Source organism: Bos mutus, chromosome 3, assembly GCF_027580195.1.
Source record: "Bos mutus isolate GX-2022 chromosome 3, NWIPB_WYAK_1.1, whole genome shotgun sequence".
NCBI lineage: Eukaryota > Metazoa > Chordata > Mammalia > Artiodactyla > Bovidae > Bos > Bos mutus.
The window spans coordinates 102,214,994-102,234,113 of NC_091619.1; the positions used below are offsets into that span (position 1 = coordinate 102,214,994).

The following is a 19,120-nucleotide window of genomic DNA, read 5'->3' on the forward strand; positions in this document are numbered from 1 at the left end:
ACATTTTCTCCTTTGGGTAACTTTAACTGTCTCTATGTTTCTGGAAAGATGGATGACAACTGCTTTAGGATCTTTATTCAACTCTCATTTCATGCAACACAAGCTAATTTCACAAATTCTACATGACCTTCCCTAACCCATCTCCTCCATACCTGAAGAAGAAATAGTGAACAGAAAATTGCACAAGCAATGTTAAACAAATCTAAAGACCATGAATGGGAACTTTTAAACATGAAAAGAGAGATAAGACCTTGGCAAAGGAGAAGATAAATCACTTTCCATGTATCTCCATTTCAAATGTTCAAAATATTACATTTCTATGTTTACAAAAATAAAACTTAAAAGTAATTATGGCAAGTTCTAGGCTCCTAAAATTGGGTCGAAGAAAACTTTTTAAAAAAGAATAATTATGAAATAGCAATCCCTGGAAATACTAAAGGGCTTCCTAATATAACAAACTGAACCAGATAATCTCCTCGGCATATCCTTTAGTTCTAAAAAGCAGCATCGTTTCTCCACCTAGTCCCATTTTTCTCCTTCATTACATTCAAACCATGTATCTTCCAGGTAAAATATCACTATTTCTAAACCAGTTTCAGACCATAACTTGGTCTGGCCAGCAGCCAGAAATACAACAGACCGAATCTGGCACTCACAGGTGGACTCAGATGAAATAAGATCTCTGAACAAAAAACTCTAAGTTCTATAATAGTGCTGTGTGCTAAGTCTCTTAGTCATGTCCAGCTCTTTGTGACCCCACGGACTGCAGCCCGCAAGGCTCCTCTGTCCATGGGATTCATTCTCTTCCAAGCAAGAATACTGGAGTGGGTTGCCATTTCCTCTTCCAGGGGATCTTCCCAACCCAGGGATCGAACCCACGTCTCTTGTATCTCTTGCACTGGCAGGCGGGTTCTTTGCCACAGGTTCCACCTGGTAATAGAGTTATTAATAAAACATATAGAAACACAAAAGATGACTTCTACATGGAGAAAAGAGGTTACATATGAGCTTAAAGAATAAACAGAATAAAGCTAACAGAAAAAAGGGCGAGAAAGTCTAAGGACAAGTAAGAGAAAAAAGCAAGAAATCAAAATATCTTTATCTAGGAAAACTAATAGGTGGGACTAGATAGAAGAAGAAAGAGTATATGAGAGGGAACTAACAAAAGATAAAGCTAGGAAAGAAAGCTGGAACCAGGATACTGGCTTTCATTCAAACTGCATTTATTAAGGCTTACTAAATGGAAGTATGGAAGAAGGCAATGGCACCCCACTCCAGTACTCCTGCCTGGAAAATCTCATGGACGGAGGAGCCTGGAAGGCTGCAGTCCATGGGGTCGCTCTGGGTTGGACATGACTGAGCGACTTTACTTTCACTTTTCACTTTCATGCATTGGAGAAGGAAATGGCAACCCACTCCAGTGTTCTTGCCTGGAGAATCCCAGGGACGGAGGAGCCTGGTGGGCTGCCGTCTATGGGGTCACACAGAGTCGGACATGACTGAAGTGACTTAGTAGCAGCAGCAGCAGCAAACAGAAGTACTATGCTGGGGCATGGAATAGAGGAAGAGATTAAAAAAAAAATCCCTTCCCATAAGGCACTTGGTTATCTGGCACAGTACAGAGCACATCATTGGTACACAGTAGTTTAGTAAATGCCTTTAATAAATACATTTAAACAAAAAAGACAAAGATGTTAAGACAGGAAAGATTAAGAGAAGCAAGTGTAACTACCAGCTGATGGCACCTCTGTAAATCCCCTTCTTCCACATGCACATAAACAAATACACACACCTCCACAAAGCACACAACTTGGTAACTCCTACATAAGAATATGAATGCAACATGTGTAGATACAAAAGAAAGTTGAATTATCCATTGTATAACGTAAGTTAGGCAGGTAACTACCCTGAAGGTTCCTGAAAAAGCTTAGGTGAGGAAGTAGGACTTCTTAAAAAGGTAGCTGATTCTAGAGCTGGGACAGGAAAGGTATAAGATGAGCCTGGAACATCTTGTGGAGTCACAAAGTTAAGAAGTAAACAAAAGAATTGAACCATATATCAACAGTTACAGGAGCCAACTTGTTAAGAGCTCCCAATGGCAAAAGCAGCACCAATTTGAAGAACAAATAACAGCAATACAAAAAATAAATATCCATGGATGCCAACTGTTACAAATAATGATTGAATGAATGAATAAATAAACAAAAGGGGAAGTAGGGATAAGTTTTTTTTTTACAGAAGAATCCCAATTAATATGGGAGGAATAAAAGAAAAGAGAAAATCACAGCTAAAAAACAAAAACTGCTGTAATGATCTACCAATGAAAGCTGAAATGAATAAAGTTTTAAGGAAAAAACAGGGTACTTGCATGCCAAAGTATCTCCCCCAAAACACAATTTACAAAGTCATAAATAGTAACTTCGTAGTGGAGAAACCTGACAGACACCATCTTAACCAAAGAACCAAGGTCAACATTATCAGTAATAAGATATACTGACGTCAAGATACCCCGATATGACTGATATACAGAAAAGGACACATCACTTCTGTATTATCCCTCCCCAAAATGCACTACCCTCAATCTAATCAAGAAAATATAAGACATATCCAAACCAAGGAACATTCTACAAAATACCAGACAAGTACTTTTCAAAAGTGTCAAGTATTCTTCAAAAGTGTCAAGATCATTATAGGCAAAAAAAGATGAGGAACAGTTACAGATTGAAGAAGCCTAAGGAGACATGACAATGACAACAAAATGCAATGTGGGATCCTAGATTAGATCCTGAAATGAATCCTGGAACATAAAAAGACATAAGTGGAAAAATTGGTGAAATCTGAATAAAGTCTGTAATGTACTTAGAAGCTAACAGTACTGCTAAGTCAAAAATATTATTTCTTAGTTTTGTTAATGGTTAGTTATATAAGGTGTTACCATGGAGGAACTGGCTGAAGGATATACAGGAATGCTTTGTACTACTTATGTAACTCTTCTGTAAATCTAGAATTCTTTCAAAATAAAGGTTTTTTAAAAATCTTGGGTCGTGAAAACAATACTAGTTGCAATACTATGTTGGTTTTTTCGAACCTTAGACTCTCAACTTACCTGAACTGTGGGTATGGTTTTCCAGTGAATGCTACTTTATCTCTACTCCCACTTCATGCTATGCTCTTGCAATAAAGTTCTAACAAATTAATATTCCACCAAAAATAGTTATTCATCAAACTAAAAACATTTCTTTTACATCCTAAAAATGACTAGTAATCAGAATTTCACCTTTAATTACATAAACCTCCACAAAGCTTTACCTTCAGTAGAAGCCAATATTGTTCTTGTTCACAGTATAAAAATAAAAACTTAAATAAAATCCTTACCTTCCAACCACTGCCAGCCTCTCTATAATATGGGAAGTTATCACAAATCCACTGGTAGATCTCACTCAGAGTCATTTTCTTTTTGGGTGAGCTATTGATTGCAAATGTAATGAGGCTGGCATAGCTGTATGGAGGTTTCCCATCTTTGTGCTGTTGGACTTCTTCCTGGTCCAGGGTTGTATTTGGGTCAAGGAGTGCGTTCTTCTTGGAAATTCCGGTTCCATGTGCATTTTGTGCAGCATCAGATTTTTGGATGGCTGCTCTCATGGTGAGCTGTGGTAACCAGTCCATAGATGTTAGGCTGCTCTCCAGTTCAGATGTCATCCTGAAGGTAAATAGACTCCTTAGTCAATATCAAGGAAAGAACCCCTGCTTCTCAAAATATCCAATATTCACAAATCTAGGACTTCCAAAGTGAGGGAAAGCCTGAGTTAAATCTGGAGGAAAAAGATTGAGTATATTAATGACCAAACCAAATATTTAAGGGATTACATTTCCAATTTTTTTTCTTAATTTCTTCCTCTCTAAAACAACAAATTTGGTTTGAAACTATACAAGAGACAGAACAATGCAAACATACAAAGTGTAAAAATTTTTATGTCAGTTTTCTTAAAACAACTATCTGTCACTTTGAACAGATAGACAGGATCACAGTGTGAAAAAAAAAAAAATCTGTCTGCAGTCCAGCTCTTTACTCACCAACACCACAGGCCCTTTTAAAACTTAAGACTACATATCTGGCATTTCTTTTACATAAATTTTAGGGAAACCATACAAAAGAATACCAAAAGTAAAGTGTAGGCAAGAGGTCAGAGAAGTAACTGAGAAATAGGCACAGGAATTTACATGGAGGAAAGAAGGTATAGCTGAGCAGGTGGGAGGTAGGAAGAGTAAAGCAGGGTAGACAAGAATAGCAAGGAGACAAGCTAGCTGGGGGAGTTGACCGAAAAGAGGAATGCAAACTCAAGGACACAGATGAAATACAGAAATGGAGAATAGGCAGCACCATGCGGTTTAAAAAAAAAAAAGTCAAAGAACAAGCTTTAAAAAACTAAGATCTGGGAGTATAGGATATAAGAGATAAAGTCACATAAATGAAAAGCAGGAAAAGAAGCATTAAAAACTCAAGGACAGGCTTACAAAAACATCCAGTAATCTGGATTCTGTAATCTCTCTCTCTCCAAGGCCGAAAAATTTCAAACCATTACCACTCAAAGAAAGAAAAAACAACACCTGCCAGGTTAACACATATTCTGGAGAGAGAAGGAAGCTGCCCTAAGAATGAAAGATAAAATAAAACAAAGCTTGACACTTCACACTAGCATGGCTAACTTTCAACAAGGGCTACAAACTTTCCTATCCTGGGATCAAAGAAGCAGGAAAAGTGAGCCTGACAACAAAGCAGAGAGGCATGAAAGACTTCTAACTGATATGAAAATAAAGGAAAAAAGAAAACAAAATAGGAAACTTAAAATATCTCAGTAAAAAGAAAAAAACTGTGGCAAAGAAAATCCCACATATACCCTTCATTCCAAATGGCCACAGGCAAAAAACAATCTACACTTGGTGCTTAGGATCTGAACTTCTGGAAGGCAATGTAGAACTGATAAAGAACAGATTCTAGAGTCAAGTAGACCAGAATTCAAGTACATAATCTACCAGTTACTATCTGTGAGACTATGAAAATGTTAGTATCTCTAAACCCCATCTCATCTGTGAAATGAAACAATAATAATGCTTATGGTTAAAATACTACTTTGAGAATTAAAAATTAAATGGGTAACTTACACTAGGAAGAAACACTCAATAAGTGTTAGTTAATAATATTGCTCTAGGAGTATCTAGGGAAGGTACTAATGAACCATAAAGTAAACAAGATCAAGCAATCAAGAGACAGCCATGAGGATTCTATCTGCATTACCAGATATTCTTTTTCTTATATTCTGATTAACAGTTTTACATTTTTCATTCTCCCTTCCCATCTCTACAGTATGCATTCCTCTGAAACCTGAACTTTAAATTCCTCTATACAGCACCTTCAGAGATCTAAAAAAAAAAACCTCACCCTCCTGTTCTACAATCTCAGCCAGAAACGTCTGTTTCCAGAATGAAATAAGTTATAGAAACTTGTGGAATAAGAAGCCAAGATAATTTAGAGATCACAGAATGTCAAAGAGTAGGCAAAGTACCCTAGAGATCAGAGAACAATCGCTTCAATCTAAAGATGAAAAACAAATTCATACAAATAGTTAACAGCAGAACTAAAACCAGAGCTCAGAGCTCCTGATGCCCAGTCTAGCAGTTTTTCTACCATACTTACTTGTAATATTAGAATAATAGTATCTACCTCTCGCTGACATAAAGTACAGTGACTGGCAAACAATAAACAGGCAATAAATATTAGCTCTTGGTGGTGGTGATAACAGTATTGATAGTTGCTGCTATTATCATTCACATTTTATTCTACAAGCATTGGCTATTATACCAGGCTGTCATCGTATTGGTCTCAATTAAGTCTCTACCAAACAGCTTTGTTTTGTTCAAATTCCCCACGCAACTAGTCATATACATTTTCAAAGATAATGTAAAAGTACATTGCAAACTGGAATATAACAGATATTGCGGATGCTTCCTATTGAAAATCATCTTTAACTTCTGTTTCCTTCCACCAGTGCCACTGACTTTATGAGAATCTCAGTAATAAAACATGAACATACAGTAAGTAGGTACTTAATACTGTTATAACATTTAATAAGAATTTGTGATTACACATGTATACAAGATTATTCTAGAGTAAAATTTTATACACACAGCAATTAAGATAAAATTTTTATCCTCTAGGAACCTATACTCCAATTAGGAAAGTCAAATACAAGAAAGAGTTGAAAAAGAGCTATGGGTTCTGTAATGGTTCAGAAAAAAGTAGAAGACAACATGGGCTGCAGCCTTAAGAAACAGAAGAACTTTAGCTAAGACTTGAAGTAAGTTAAGATCTAAATAGTCTGGAAAGAATTTGTGCCTAGTCAAAGACATCATGAGTAAAAAGTATTCCGTTGTTGTGCTTATGTCTACTAGTTCTAATTTGAAGTAGACTATAAAAATCTCTCTTAAATTTAAAATCTGAAAAACTGGGTTTCTGTTTTCTTTGCTGTTTGTTCAATTTTACATATCCTTGGTGGGGAGATAAAAAGTGTCTCCATTGTTGCTGCTTAGGCTGGTTGCTGCAGTGGTTCTCTACTGAGAAGACAAAAAAATGACCATTAGATTTGGCCAGATCATCAAGTAACTTTAGAAAGAAACCTCTCAATGGAATGGTGATGACAGAAGTCCACTTGTATAAGAGAACAGATGGTGGCAGATTTAAAAACAGCAGGAGAGGCTCTGAGGAATCTGGTTATGGAAATCTGGTTAAGAAATGTCAGGCCCTCATTACCTCACCTCATTCCAAAAGCTTCCTAGCTGGCCTTGTAGGCTCTGATTCCTCCCTGCTAAGCACCTCCAGGGTCCATGCATATACTCCAAGAGAGAAGTCAGCAATGTTTTCCTGCCACTGTGCCCCAAAACTTTCAATGGTTCCTCTTCTCCTATTATACTAATTCTAAATGCCTCATTTTCAACTACATTAGCTTTCATTTGCCTTTTGTTAATCCTTCTTGATAAATTTCTAGAGCAATTATAACCTCAGTTTGGCTCAACCATGCTGTTTTCACATGTACAATTACATCATAAGCTTTCTATCCTCACTTCCTTTTCCACCTCCCCCTCCAGAAAGTCTTGTCAATCTACTCTTCTCATTCTCCATCTCCTAAATTGAACTAGATCTTACCCCTACAGATTATAAATACTTCTATTACAGAACTTACACAGAATTAAATTATCTTTAACTCTCTCATGAGGCCATGAGCTCCTTAGAAGAAGGAACTTTCTGATTCTTTTCTGCTCCTGCAATGCCTATGAATACAGTGGGTAAAGGGTGCTTAAATGATCAGAATAGTGACTATCCAATGAAGGTGGGTATGCTCCTCCCCAAACAAACAAGATCAAACATGTTTTCAAGCTAAAAGGAAGAGGTAAAAGAAAAGAGGACTCAACAGTATGAGGAAGGAAAACCACAGGACTGAAGTCCTTTATGAACTGGAAAAAAATGTGACTCAGCACAGACTGACAAGTAGCACTACACAGAGACAGAAAGTTCTACTACAAGAGGAGAGAAAAATGGGGAGACGGAAGTAAAGGTAAGAAGATAATGTTACTTGCAGGATAAAGCAAGGCATGAAGAAATTATGTCTGAAGTTCTTAAATCTATAATGGTATCTATTGCTTAAAAGGAGTTGCATGAGGAATTTTCTCTGCATACAATGAAAAGGTAAAGAGTATCAAGATCTAACAACTCCACCATACAGGAGGAAGAAAGGGGTTCTGACCTCACTTAATGACATACTGCCAATGATATGCTCACAAATTCGCATTTTAGCTACTTCAGCCTGTTGCTTGGCTTCCCTCTGTAATTTCTCTAATACCTGAGGAGTAACCAAAGCTTACAAAGAAAAAGTTCAAGACTTCAATAGGATTGAAAAGGTGGGAAATGGGTAGAGGTACTGTTGGCTTTCCTAAATGGACCTAAGAGGAAGACATCAAGGAAAATAAGAGTAATGAGTATTATGATGTTGTGACCTAGATATGCCTGAATGTTCCCCCTCCATTCCTAGCACTTGCCATTTTATCTTAAGACTTGGTATCATGTGAAAAACTGAGCAACTGGGAACTTAAAAGAAATCCTTGTAATTACCACAGTAGTAATTCTGATCACATGCATCTCAAGGGGTCAAAATACATATATATACTTAAACATTTTAAAACATAATTCCTGTTACTGCATCTCAGCACTCAAGGCAATCAGAAGCAAGGTCGATGGCAGAGACCACTAACTACCACCTAATACCTGTTGTGGCCTTCTTCCTTAAGACTACAACCCAAATTTTATTCTGGATACTATTACACCTTTTGCCCTATCCTGAATGTGGATACAACAGCTAGTGTGCCAACAGTCATCTTTGGCCATAAAGTGATCTATGGAAATGGAAGTCATATGCTGAAGGCATGGAGCAGAAAGAAGGGATCTGGGTCCCTGATTTTTTGGTGAACCAACTGTGAAGCTGCCATCCTAGTCCTGAACTGCTACCTTCCAGACTTTTTATATGTTTGCTGTTGCTCAGTCACTAAGTCATGCCTGACTGTTGCGACCCCATGGACTGTAGTCTGCCAGGCTTCTCTGTGCATAGTATTTTCCAGGCAAGAATACTGGAGTGCGTTGCCATTTCCTTTAATGCCAAGTGAGGAATCGAACCCATATCTCCTGCACTGTAGGCGGATTCTTTACTGCTGAGCTACCAGGGAAGTTTTACGTGTTTAAGTACTATAAAAAGAACTCTACCAGCAGGTGAACGCAACTACTAACAAACATGGAATGTGGGACACGGAAGTGAAGCGATACAAGTAATAGGACCTAAAATAAGACCAAAACAATGTTGTAAAGTTAAAAAAAAAAAATTTTTTAATAAATATTTATAATAGTAAAACTGAAAATAACCTAGATATTCAATAGAAATAAATTATGATACATACATAAAATAGGAAAAAAAAAAAAGACACTCTCTTAGAGGAGAGGATGAGGTAAACATTAAGAACTCTAAAACTGCAGGATGGACAGTTGGTAACACTTATTAAAGTGACAAAGGATTTGGTCAAATTGTCACCTACTGTAACTGGAAAACAGATCATATGCCAACTGAGGCTATATAGCAAGTAGAGAATTACTATAGGAAAAATTGAGAATACTGGCATGTGTTGCCTCCTTCTAGTTAATTAAAACAAAGTCCTAAAAGAAAAATTAACTTCAAATAGAGTTGCAAGCAGAGATGGAGAAAACGCAGATTTGCTAAGGGAGGTACTCTCTGCTCATGGCCTGCAGTTCAAGATAAAAGTCCTACAATTGCAAGTCCTACATGGTTGAAAAAAAAAAAAAACACATACTGCTTCTGAAAGAGCCAACCGAAGTAACTGACTGATGGCTGCAAAACTGCAGCCTTAGCAATAGAGAAGAGTGTTGTCTTGCCAAACAAAAGCAATGTTGTGAGGTGCTGACTTTCTACCCAAGACTATTACACTTCAATGGCCTCACCAGCGCCATCATTCCCTCAGGAGGTAAAAGAACTTGGACGGGGGAAAATATAACCTTTATTTCTACTAACTTGTAACTGAAACTAAGCACTTTCTTTAATTAGGAAAGTAGACAACAAATCACAGTAGCATTAACAGTACCCATGACTCTGCCATCAACAAAAATCACTAATATATTCATATACTGTGATAAATGTTACAGAATCTCAACTTTTTAAATTCACTTCAAATTTATGACAGTGTATTAAGATTTGCCATTAGATTTTTTATTTAATGTGTTAATTCAAAGATACATATATTACTGTTATAAAGTTAATATTTTGCTAATATAATTAATTGGTTTCTTTTATAATCCTAAGTATATTATTTTATGAATTTTGAGACCTTATTCTGAGAAGTGTCTACAGGTTTCACCAGACTTTGAAGGGATTCCATGGCACCAGAAGGTTAGAAGTCCCTGGGGTAAGTTCCAAGCACAGAGGGCAGAGTCTTCACATTAAAAAATTCTGCCTAGGCATGTCCTTTGGCTCAAAGTAGCAAAAAGTCTAGAAAATTAAGCTTTTTAAAATAACTGTATGAGGGCAGGGGGATGCCTAGACTGCAAAAGTCTCTTAGGTATCCAAAATAATACCCAAGCTAATCAGTAAGAAGTGAGCTATAAAGTTGTGCATTTCCCAGAAAGGGCATCTTCACCCATACCCACCTCAGATGTGGCCACAAGGTGAGCCCCTTCAGAAGGCACAGGGAACAATGCAGAGCCCAAAAGCAGAATCAAGGAACTTATTATACTGTCATGGCATGAGGCTCTGCCACTGCTACCCAGGAAGATTTTATAATCAATATGGCCTAGTGAGTATTTTGTGCTTCTCATTATCCCATTTTCTAACTAATGGCTTTTATTGCTTTTATTCTATTCCTTCTCCTCTACCATAAACCAAGAAGCCACTCTGGGATCTAATGAAAGTGAAAGCACCCAGAGAGCTTAGAATTTCAGCTGGATATAATAAATGAATAAAATTCTAGGTTGTTTCTCTTGGGAAAGGGGGAAGTGAGTTCTACTTATAGGAAGAAGAGTACATGTAGATATTTGGGTACCCAAGGCATATTGCAGCAGAACCTTAAAAAGTAAAAAAATAATTACTACAGGTTGACCTTACATTTTGGAAGCATGTGACATTAAAAAAAAAATTTTTTTTTAATGTGCAAGTGAAGCAATTTAAGTTATTCCAAGCAAAAGGAGCTGCTGTTATTTTTCAAAATTAGTTATCATATACCAGCAAAGCCAAAGTTTCTTAGTTCAATTTCAGCAAAATAACATGGCCAACATCCTACTTTAGAAAAAATATGGTAATTAAGAACACAGGCTCTGTTTTATGACTGAAATAACTCAAACCCAGGCTCTGTGACAACCTAGAGGGGTGGAGTGAGGTAGGGGATGGGAGGGACCTACAAGAGGGAGGGAACATACTATACCTATGGCTGATTCATGTTGATGTATGGCAAGAACCAAAAAAATACTGTAAAGCAATTATCCTTCAATTAAAAATAAATTAATTAAAAAAAAAAAAAAGAACACAGCCTCTGGAGCAAACTGCCTGTACTGAAATCCAAGTTCTTTCACTTTTAGTTATATGACCTTAAGGTGAGGATAAAAACAGTACCCACCCCAAAGAACTGTTGTGAGGATTACGTGAGATATATATACAAACCATTAAGAAGACCTGATGTGTAGACCTGACTTATTTGAAAACACCCTGATGCTGGGAAAGACTGAAGGCGGGAGAAGAAGGGGACGACAGAGGATGAGATGGCTGGATGGCATTACCGACTCAATGGACGTGAGTCTGAGTGAACTCCGGGAGTTGGTGATGGACAGGAAGGCCTGGCGTGCTGCAGTCCATGGGGTCACAGAGTCAGACACGACTGAGCGACTGAACTGACTGACTGAAGAAGAATTTTGTAAATAATCATTCAATAAATATTACCTATTATCATCAAATTCCTACTCTTCAGAATTTTCTAAATTTTAAATGACTGTCACTCTTACTCAGTGGTTTTAATCTGACATGCCCTAAGTTCAGTTCAGTTCAGCCGCTCAGTCGTGTCCGACTCATTGCAACCCCATGGACTGCAGCACTCCAGGCCTCCCTGTCCATCACCAACTCCCAGAGTTCACTCAAGACTCACCTCCATCAAGTCAGTGATGCCATCCAGCCATCTCATCCTCTGTCATCCTCTTCTCCTCCTGCCCCCAATCCCTCCCAGCATCAGAGTCTTTTCCAGTGAGTCAACTCTTCGCATGAGGTGGCCAAAGTACTGGAGTTTCAGCTTTAGCATCATTCCTTCCAAAGAACTCCCAGGGCTGATCTCCTTCAGAATGGACTGGTTGGATCTCCTTGCAGTCCAAGGGACTCTCAAGAGTCTTCAACACCACAGTTCAAAAGCATCAATTCTTCGGCGCTCAGCCTTCTTCACAGTCCAACTCTCACATCCATACATGACCACTGGAAAAACCATAGCCTTGACTAGACGGACCTTTGTTGGCAAAGTAATGTCTCTGCTTTTGAATATGCTATCTAGGTTGGTCATAACTTTCCTTCCACGGAGTAAGCGTCTTTTCATTTCATGGCTGCAGTCACCATCTGCAGTGATTTTGGAGCCCCCAAAAATAAAGTCTGACACTGTTTCCACTGTTTCCACATCTATTTCCCATGAAGTGATGGGACTGGATGCCATGATCTTCGTTTTCTGAATGTTGAGCTTTAAGCCAACTTTTTCACTCTCCACTTTCACTTTCATCAAGAGGCTTTTTAGTTCCTCTTCACTTTCTGCCATAAGGGTGTCATCTGCATATCTGAGGTTATTGATATTTCTCCCAGCAATCTTGATTCCAGCTTGTGTTTCTTCCAGTCCAGCGTTTCTCACGATGTACTCTGCATAGAAGTTAAATAAGCAGGGTGACAATATACAGCCTTGACGTACTCCTTTTCCTATTTAGAACCAGTCTGTTGTTCCATGTCCAGTTCTAACTGTTGCTTCCTGACCTGCATACAGATTTCTCAAGAGGCAGGTCAGGTGGTCTGGGATTCCCATCTCTTTCAGAATTTTCCACAGTTTCTTGTGATCCACACAGTCAAAGGCTTTGGCATAGTCAATAAAGCAGAAATAGATGTTTTTCTGGAATTCTCTTGCTTTTTCCATGATCCAGTGGATGTTGGCAATTTGATCTCTGGTTCCTCTGCCTTTTCTAAAACCAGCTTGAACATCAGGAAGTTCACAGTTCACGTATTGCTGAAGCATGGCTTGGAGAATTTTGAGCATTACTTTACTAGCATGTGAGATGAGTGCAATCGTGCGGTAGTTTGAGCATTCTTTGGCATTGCCTTTCTTTGGGACAATAATCATTTATCAACCTCAATGGAAATGAGCCCCTCATTCAATTATTTACTCCAAAGAAATGACCCAGAAAGGGTTGTGTTTTTAAATTTTGTTTGTAGACTGCATATGAAAATTGAAAATATGCTCTTCCCACAGAAATAAGATTCTATAATGATGATTCCTGAAACAGCCCACAAAATCTTATTTATTCTATAAAGGAGTTCTAAAAATCCAAAGTTCTGAAAGTATAAAAGTCCCAGCTGGATATTTTGGAGCAAAGAGACAGAAGTATAACAAGGGAAAAAAAGAAATAAATTTTTCCATTTTCCTGGTATAGAACCAGTTTGCTCCCAATAAAATTCAATGTACATGGTTTATATCAGGCATACTTCTAAGAAGCATCTTTATCTTGGCTCTCCCATCTCACACTGACATAAGCCTCCAAAATTCATCCCTGAAATTGGTATTATAAGCTCCAAAATTAATAACTTGCTCTTCTCTTCCAGTAAACACTCTCATCTTTTCAAAGCAGTTGATCTCTGCTGTATTTAGGAGGAAAGTGGACAGCATCAAACTAATCACCACTAAGGTATGAATGACTGAGCCTTTAAACTTCCAATGAATAATGATCTTTTTAAAAGACAAGCTACAAAAATCCTCACTGGTTTGAAGTGAGAATACAGGTGGAAGAATCATAATTTAGGATAAGAAATCCAATACACAAATAGTACAAGTTCACAAGTCAAAACTCTTGACCTTCACAACTTTTGTCTTACCCTTATAATTCCAAGAATATTCACAACAAAGCTTATGCAAAAACTTGGATTTAGTGAGGCAACTGCCATTTGCAAACACAATTGTGGTTTCAGAGATATCTATCATAAAATCAGAGATGAAAAAGAACTTCATTATATCATTTTTAAAAGCCCTGGTTTGGAGACCTGTTTTGGAAACCAACAATATTCTTTATCTCCAAGGGAAGAAAAGTTCACAAAAAGTATGTAGTAATTCATTGTGTTTGAAATAACAATATTTTAACAGGCTAATCTATATCTCCCTCGCTACAGAAGAAAACTTCTTTAAAGTCTATCTTGGAATATGAGACCTGGTCAGAATTGTGATTATTTACAGTTTTAACACCATTTGGGTTCCTTCTCAAAGTTTAATGTCCAGAACTCCAACAGGATTTGAATTAAGAACCATAATATAGTTACTGCTCTTCTCTAGATTCTCTCCAAATTACTCTATTATTCAAATATATAATCTGAGATTCATAAATTCATACAAGCCATACTCAAAGTTAAAGTCCATTTGAGCTAAAGCTTAGGGATCATACTTTCAAAAGATACCTTTATGCTATATATGTAATTTTCACCTTAAAAATATTTTACTCTACAATTTGAGGAGGAAAAAACAATTATTTCTGGACATTAACCACTGAACTACATTCTGTCATCATGTAAGTACTGTATTTTACATTTATATTTCACTCTACATATTAGAATCTCTATGTGTCTTGAGCAGCTGGAAAGCTAAGGAACAAGAATCCCTTTGATATAAGAATACTCAAAGGCATCTCTACATGTTACTTAAAAACCAAGACAGAATCTGCTATCACAATAGTTCTTATACTCAGTTTTCTAAAAATATGTGTATATGCAATAATAATGGCTTCCCTCATAGCTCAGTTGGTGAAGAACCCACCTGCAATGCAGGAGATCCAGGTTCTATTCCTGGGTCAGGAAGATCCGATGGAGAGGGGATAGGCTATGCACTCCAGTATTCTCGGGCTTCCCCTGTGGCTCAGCTGGTAAAGAATCTGCCTGCAATGCAGGAGACCTCGGTTTGATCCCTGGGTTGGGAAGATCCCCTGGAGAAGGGGAAATCTACCCACTTCAGTATTTTGGCCTGGAGAATTCTGTGGGGTTGCAAAGAGTCAGGACATGACTGAGTGACTTTCACTTTCATGCAATAATAAACGTCCTCTGAGTAACATGTATTTATTCATTTAAGTGTTTATCCTGACCTCTCTGCAACCATACTGCTTCAACTCACGATACACAACATTTACTTGATATCTCCATACACACTGCCTCCATGACATTATACCAATAATATGCCATCTATGTTAGCAGAAGGTTAAAATCATGGAATGTGAGCCCATTTAATTTTTAAGTGTTAAGTGTGATACACAGAAAATGCTAAAGAAACAGGTTAAGCTGCTACATATGATGTTTATGGCTCGGTGGTCCTCAAGCGTAGCCCAAACCCTTTCAGGGGATCTAAAGGATCAAAACAGTTTTCAGAGTAAGATATTACTTGTCTTTTTCATTGTGATCCTCTCAAAAGTGTACAGTGGAGCTGTTCAGATGCTATGTGATGGGTGCTATCAAAAGAGACTGAACGAAGAGGCATAGAATATAATCCAGCTATCTCTATGAAGCCAGACATTTTAAAAATTTGCAAAAATGTAAAGCAACACTAATCTTCTAAATTTTTGTTTTGGAAAATACAATGATTTTTCATACAATGTTATCTATGTTAACATATAATTAGTTTACTATATATGTATGTAAATTAATAAATATTTTAATTTTGTTTTAGTTTTAACTTTTCAATACAATCAATTTTGATAGATAAAATTCACAAACGCATGCTCTTTCAACACTAATTTTTGATACCAAAAAGTTTAAGATACTATCCATTAGTTAATATATAAATAAGACCTTCTTTTCTAAGTGCCCATGAATCATTATCAATTAATATAATACATTAATACTGATTACCATTCTGTGGTATGAAGAGGATTAATTTTCATAGAAATTGCACGCAATGTAGGGTGAAATATTTACTAATAAAATCTGTTCAAGTTGTTGCAGCTTAGACTCCAGGGGAGAATTATCTTGCTTATTTCACTACTGGCTCATAAGGATTTTATATTCTTTGTTTCTACTTCTTGTTTCTTGCCATCATCACTTTAAAGCCTATCTTTACTGTCTTTAACATAGACTTTATCTTCTTCTCCTTACAGAAACTTCTTCCATAAATGGCCACCATCTTTCCTCAGTGGTATTTCCTCCCACGTGCTCAAGGAAGCCATAGTTCTTTATCATCTCTGAAAAATTTAATTGGTAATTCATATATATGAACGTCTGTCTTTATCTCAATGTTTAACCCATCACTAAGCAAATACAGGATTATCGAGCTCTTTCCTCAACTTGTAAAGCATGAAGTACTTAAGACTCAGATTTCAAGACTTACTGAAAAACTACAGTAATCAAGACAAGTGGTTCTGGTGAAAGGATAGATACATAAATCAACAGAACAGAATCCAAAAATAGACCCAACATATACAGCCAAGTGATTTTTGATAAATGTCCCAAGACAAGTTGGCAGGGAAAGGAAAGACTTCCAAAAATTGGTGCTGAAACAACTGCCTGGCTACCTGTATGGGAAGAAAAGTTAACAATGACCCCTTACCTCACATCATACACAAAAACTTGATAAACGAATCCCAGAACTAAATGTAAAAACTAGAACTATAAAATTTACAAAAGAAATCATAATAGAAAATCTTTATAACTTTTGGTTAGGCAAACATTTTTTAGATATGACATGAAAAATTACAATTCATAAAACAACTGACAAACTTTATCAAATCAAAAACTTATATTCTTCAAAACACACTGTTAGAACGAAAAGACAAGCCACAGACTGGAAGAAAACATTTGCAAAGCATGTATCTTAAGAAGAACTTGTATCCAAGATATATAAAGAACTCTCAAAACTCACTGTAAAGAAAATTCAATTTTTAAAAATGGGCAAAAGATTTGAATAGATACTTCAACTAAGAAAGTAAGTATGTTATGGCACATGAAAAGATACTCAACGTCATTAGTTATTAAGGAACTGCAAATTAAACTACACTGAGGTATCACTGCACACCTGCTAGAATGGCTAAAATCAAAAGACTGGCCATACAAAGCACTAACAAAGACATGCAGCAAATGGAACTCTCATACACTGCTGGTGGGAATATAAAATGGTACCACGATTTCTAAAACAGTTTTGACAGTTGCTAAAGTTATACATGCACCCACCAAGTGCTAAGAGTCATTTCACTCCAAGGTACTTATCCAAAATAAATCATATGTCCACACAAAGACATAAAAACAAATGTTCACAGCATTTTTATTTGTAACAGTTAAAGCTGGAAACAATCTAAAAATCCATCATCAGGTAAATGAATATGCAAATTGCTATACATAAATCCAATGGAACAGAATAAACTATTGATACTTGCAGAGACATACATGAATCTTAAAATAACTGTGCTGAATAAAAGATGCCAGACCAGAAAAGAATACATACCGTATGATTCCATTTCTATAAAATTCTAGAAAATAGAAACAAACAGAAAAACAGATCAACTGCTATCTTGTAGAGAGAGGGATAAGAGGGAAGAATCACAGGGACACCAGGTAACTTTTAAAAATGATGGACATGTTGTGGTAATGATTTTATGGGTATGTATATATGTCAAACATCAAACTGTACCATGTCAATTATATCTCAATAAAACAAAAAAATTTTGCAATTTGGAGTGGGTAAGGATTTATCCTTTGACAGCAAGAAGATCGAACTAGACAATCCTAAAGGAAATCAACCCTGAATATTCACTGGAAAGACTGATGCTGAAACTGAAGCTCCAAAACTTTGGCCACCTGATGCGAAGAGCTAACGCATTAGAAAAGACCCTGAGACTGGGAAAGACTGGAGGCAGGAGGAGAAGGGGACAACAGAAGACAAGATGGCTGGATGGCATCACCGACTCAAGACATGAGTTTGAGCAAGCTCCGGGACATGGTGAAGGACAGGGAAGCCTGGCATGCCGCAGTCCATGGGGTCACAGTCAGACACGACTGAGTGACTGAACAACAACAAGGATTTCTCAGCTAAGACATAAAACAAAACACTATGAAAGAAAAAATTGGTAAACTGGATGCTATCAAAATTTTACTTTTTAACAAAATAATTTGCATCCACAATATATAAAGAACTCTTACAATGCAATTTGAAGACAAGCTATATAGTTTTAAAATATGCAAAAGATTTGAACAAAGGCATACAAGTAGTCATTAGGTACATTAAAAATGTTCAACATCATCAGTCATCAGGAAAATCATAATGAGATACTACTCCATACTCAGTAAAATGTCTAAAATCAATCTGAAAGGCAGTAATAATCTTCATGAATTTATATCCTTTAGGTTTCTTCTTGGTATCAAAAACAAACATAACTGATTTGTGTTGCAAGGAAATAATGAATGATTATCTCCATTTTATATGGCTTCCAAACCAGCATTCCTCTCATTATATTACATGGGCTTTTCTTCTTGTTTTTCTTGTTTTTTCTTCCTGTTTTCCATTTTCTACAGACCTACCTGTAATATATTAAGAAGCACTATGCTTATCTCAGTCTCCATTTACTCAAATAGTCTCATCTTTCCATAACCTGCATGGACTATGCTTTTTTACACAGCTAATCACTTTAAGCTGTCCCCCACTTTAAGCTATGCGGAAGGTGGGAAGGAAGAATGTTAACATACTACAAAGAAAAGGGTTCCTCTGCTTAAAATCTCTATTTAGCGACATAACCTTCCACAGAGACCTGTCCATAGCACCTATCCCTCAGGTTCTCAAGTAAGCCCTACTATGAGCAGACTAACCTTTTTTCCCTGCTTTTGTTGCCTTTATGAGAATCTTGAATACAAATAAGCACATAGTAAGTATTCAATATACATGTCAAACTCTGGACTTCAGAGCAGTCCAGTGGTTAAGACTCCAGGCTTCCACTGCAGGGGGCATGAGTTCAATTCCTTCAGGGGACTAGGATCCTGAACCCTGAGCAAAAAATATATATGTATGTGTGTCTGTATATATACACATACACAAAATAAACATACACATATATACGTCAAACCGAACAAAACTGAAGCAGGAGTCCAATTTCAAATACACAATCCTAAGGATATTCTGTTCTGCTATGAAGACGGGAATCAAGTTTTTCATTCACTACCAATGTAATAGTAAGGAAAATTCTAAACCCTAAAAATATCCTCTCTTGAAATCCTAACTCTTATCACCCAACACTGAACACATGCTGCTTTGTATCACAAACTTTTTG

At 36.9% G+C, this 19,120-nt stretch overlaps 1 protein-coding gene across 6 annotated transcripts in view; it reads right to left on the reverse strand.

Moving 5' to 3' along the window:
- Positions 1 to 19,120, reverse strand: part of FOXJ3 (forkhead box J3) — a 125,843-nt gene that overhangs the window by 75,816 nt on the left and 30,907 nt on the right. For 4 of the 6 annotated variants that reach the window (XM_070368262.1, XM_070368267.1, XM_070368266.1 and 1 more), the window contains exon 3: positions 3,376 to 3,700. In XM_070368262.1, coding sequence (XP_070224363.1) covers positions 3,376 to 3,700 — 325 coding nt within the window. Of the gene's footprint in view, positions 1 to 3,375; positions 3,701 to 14,637; positions 14,663 to 17,304; positions 17,330 to 19,120 lie in introns of those variants that run through there. The other 2 variants (XM_070368264.1, XM_070368265.1) reach the window with 2 other exon arrangements.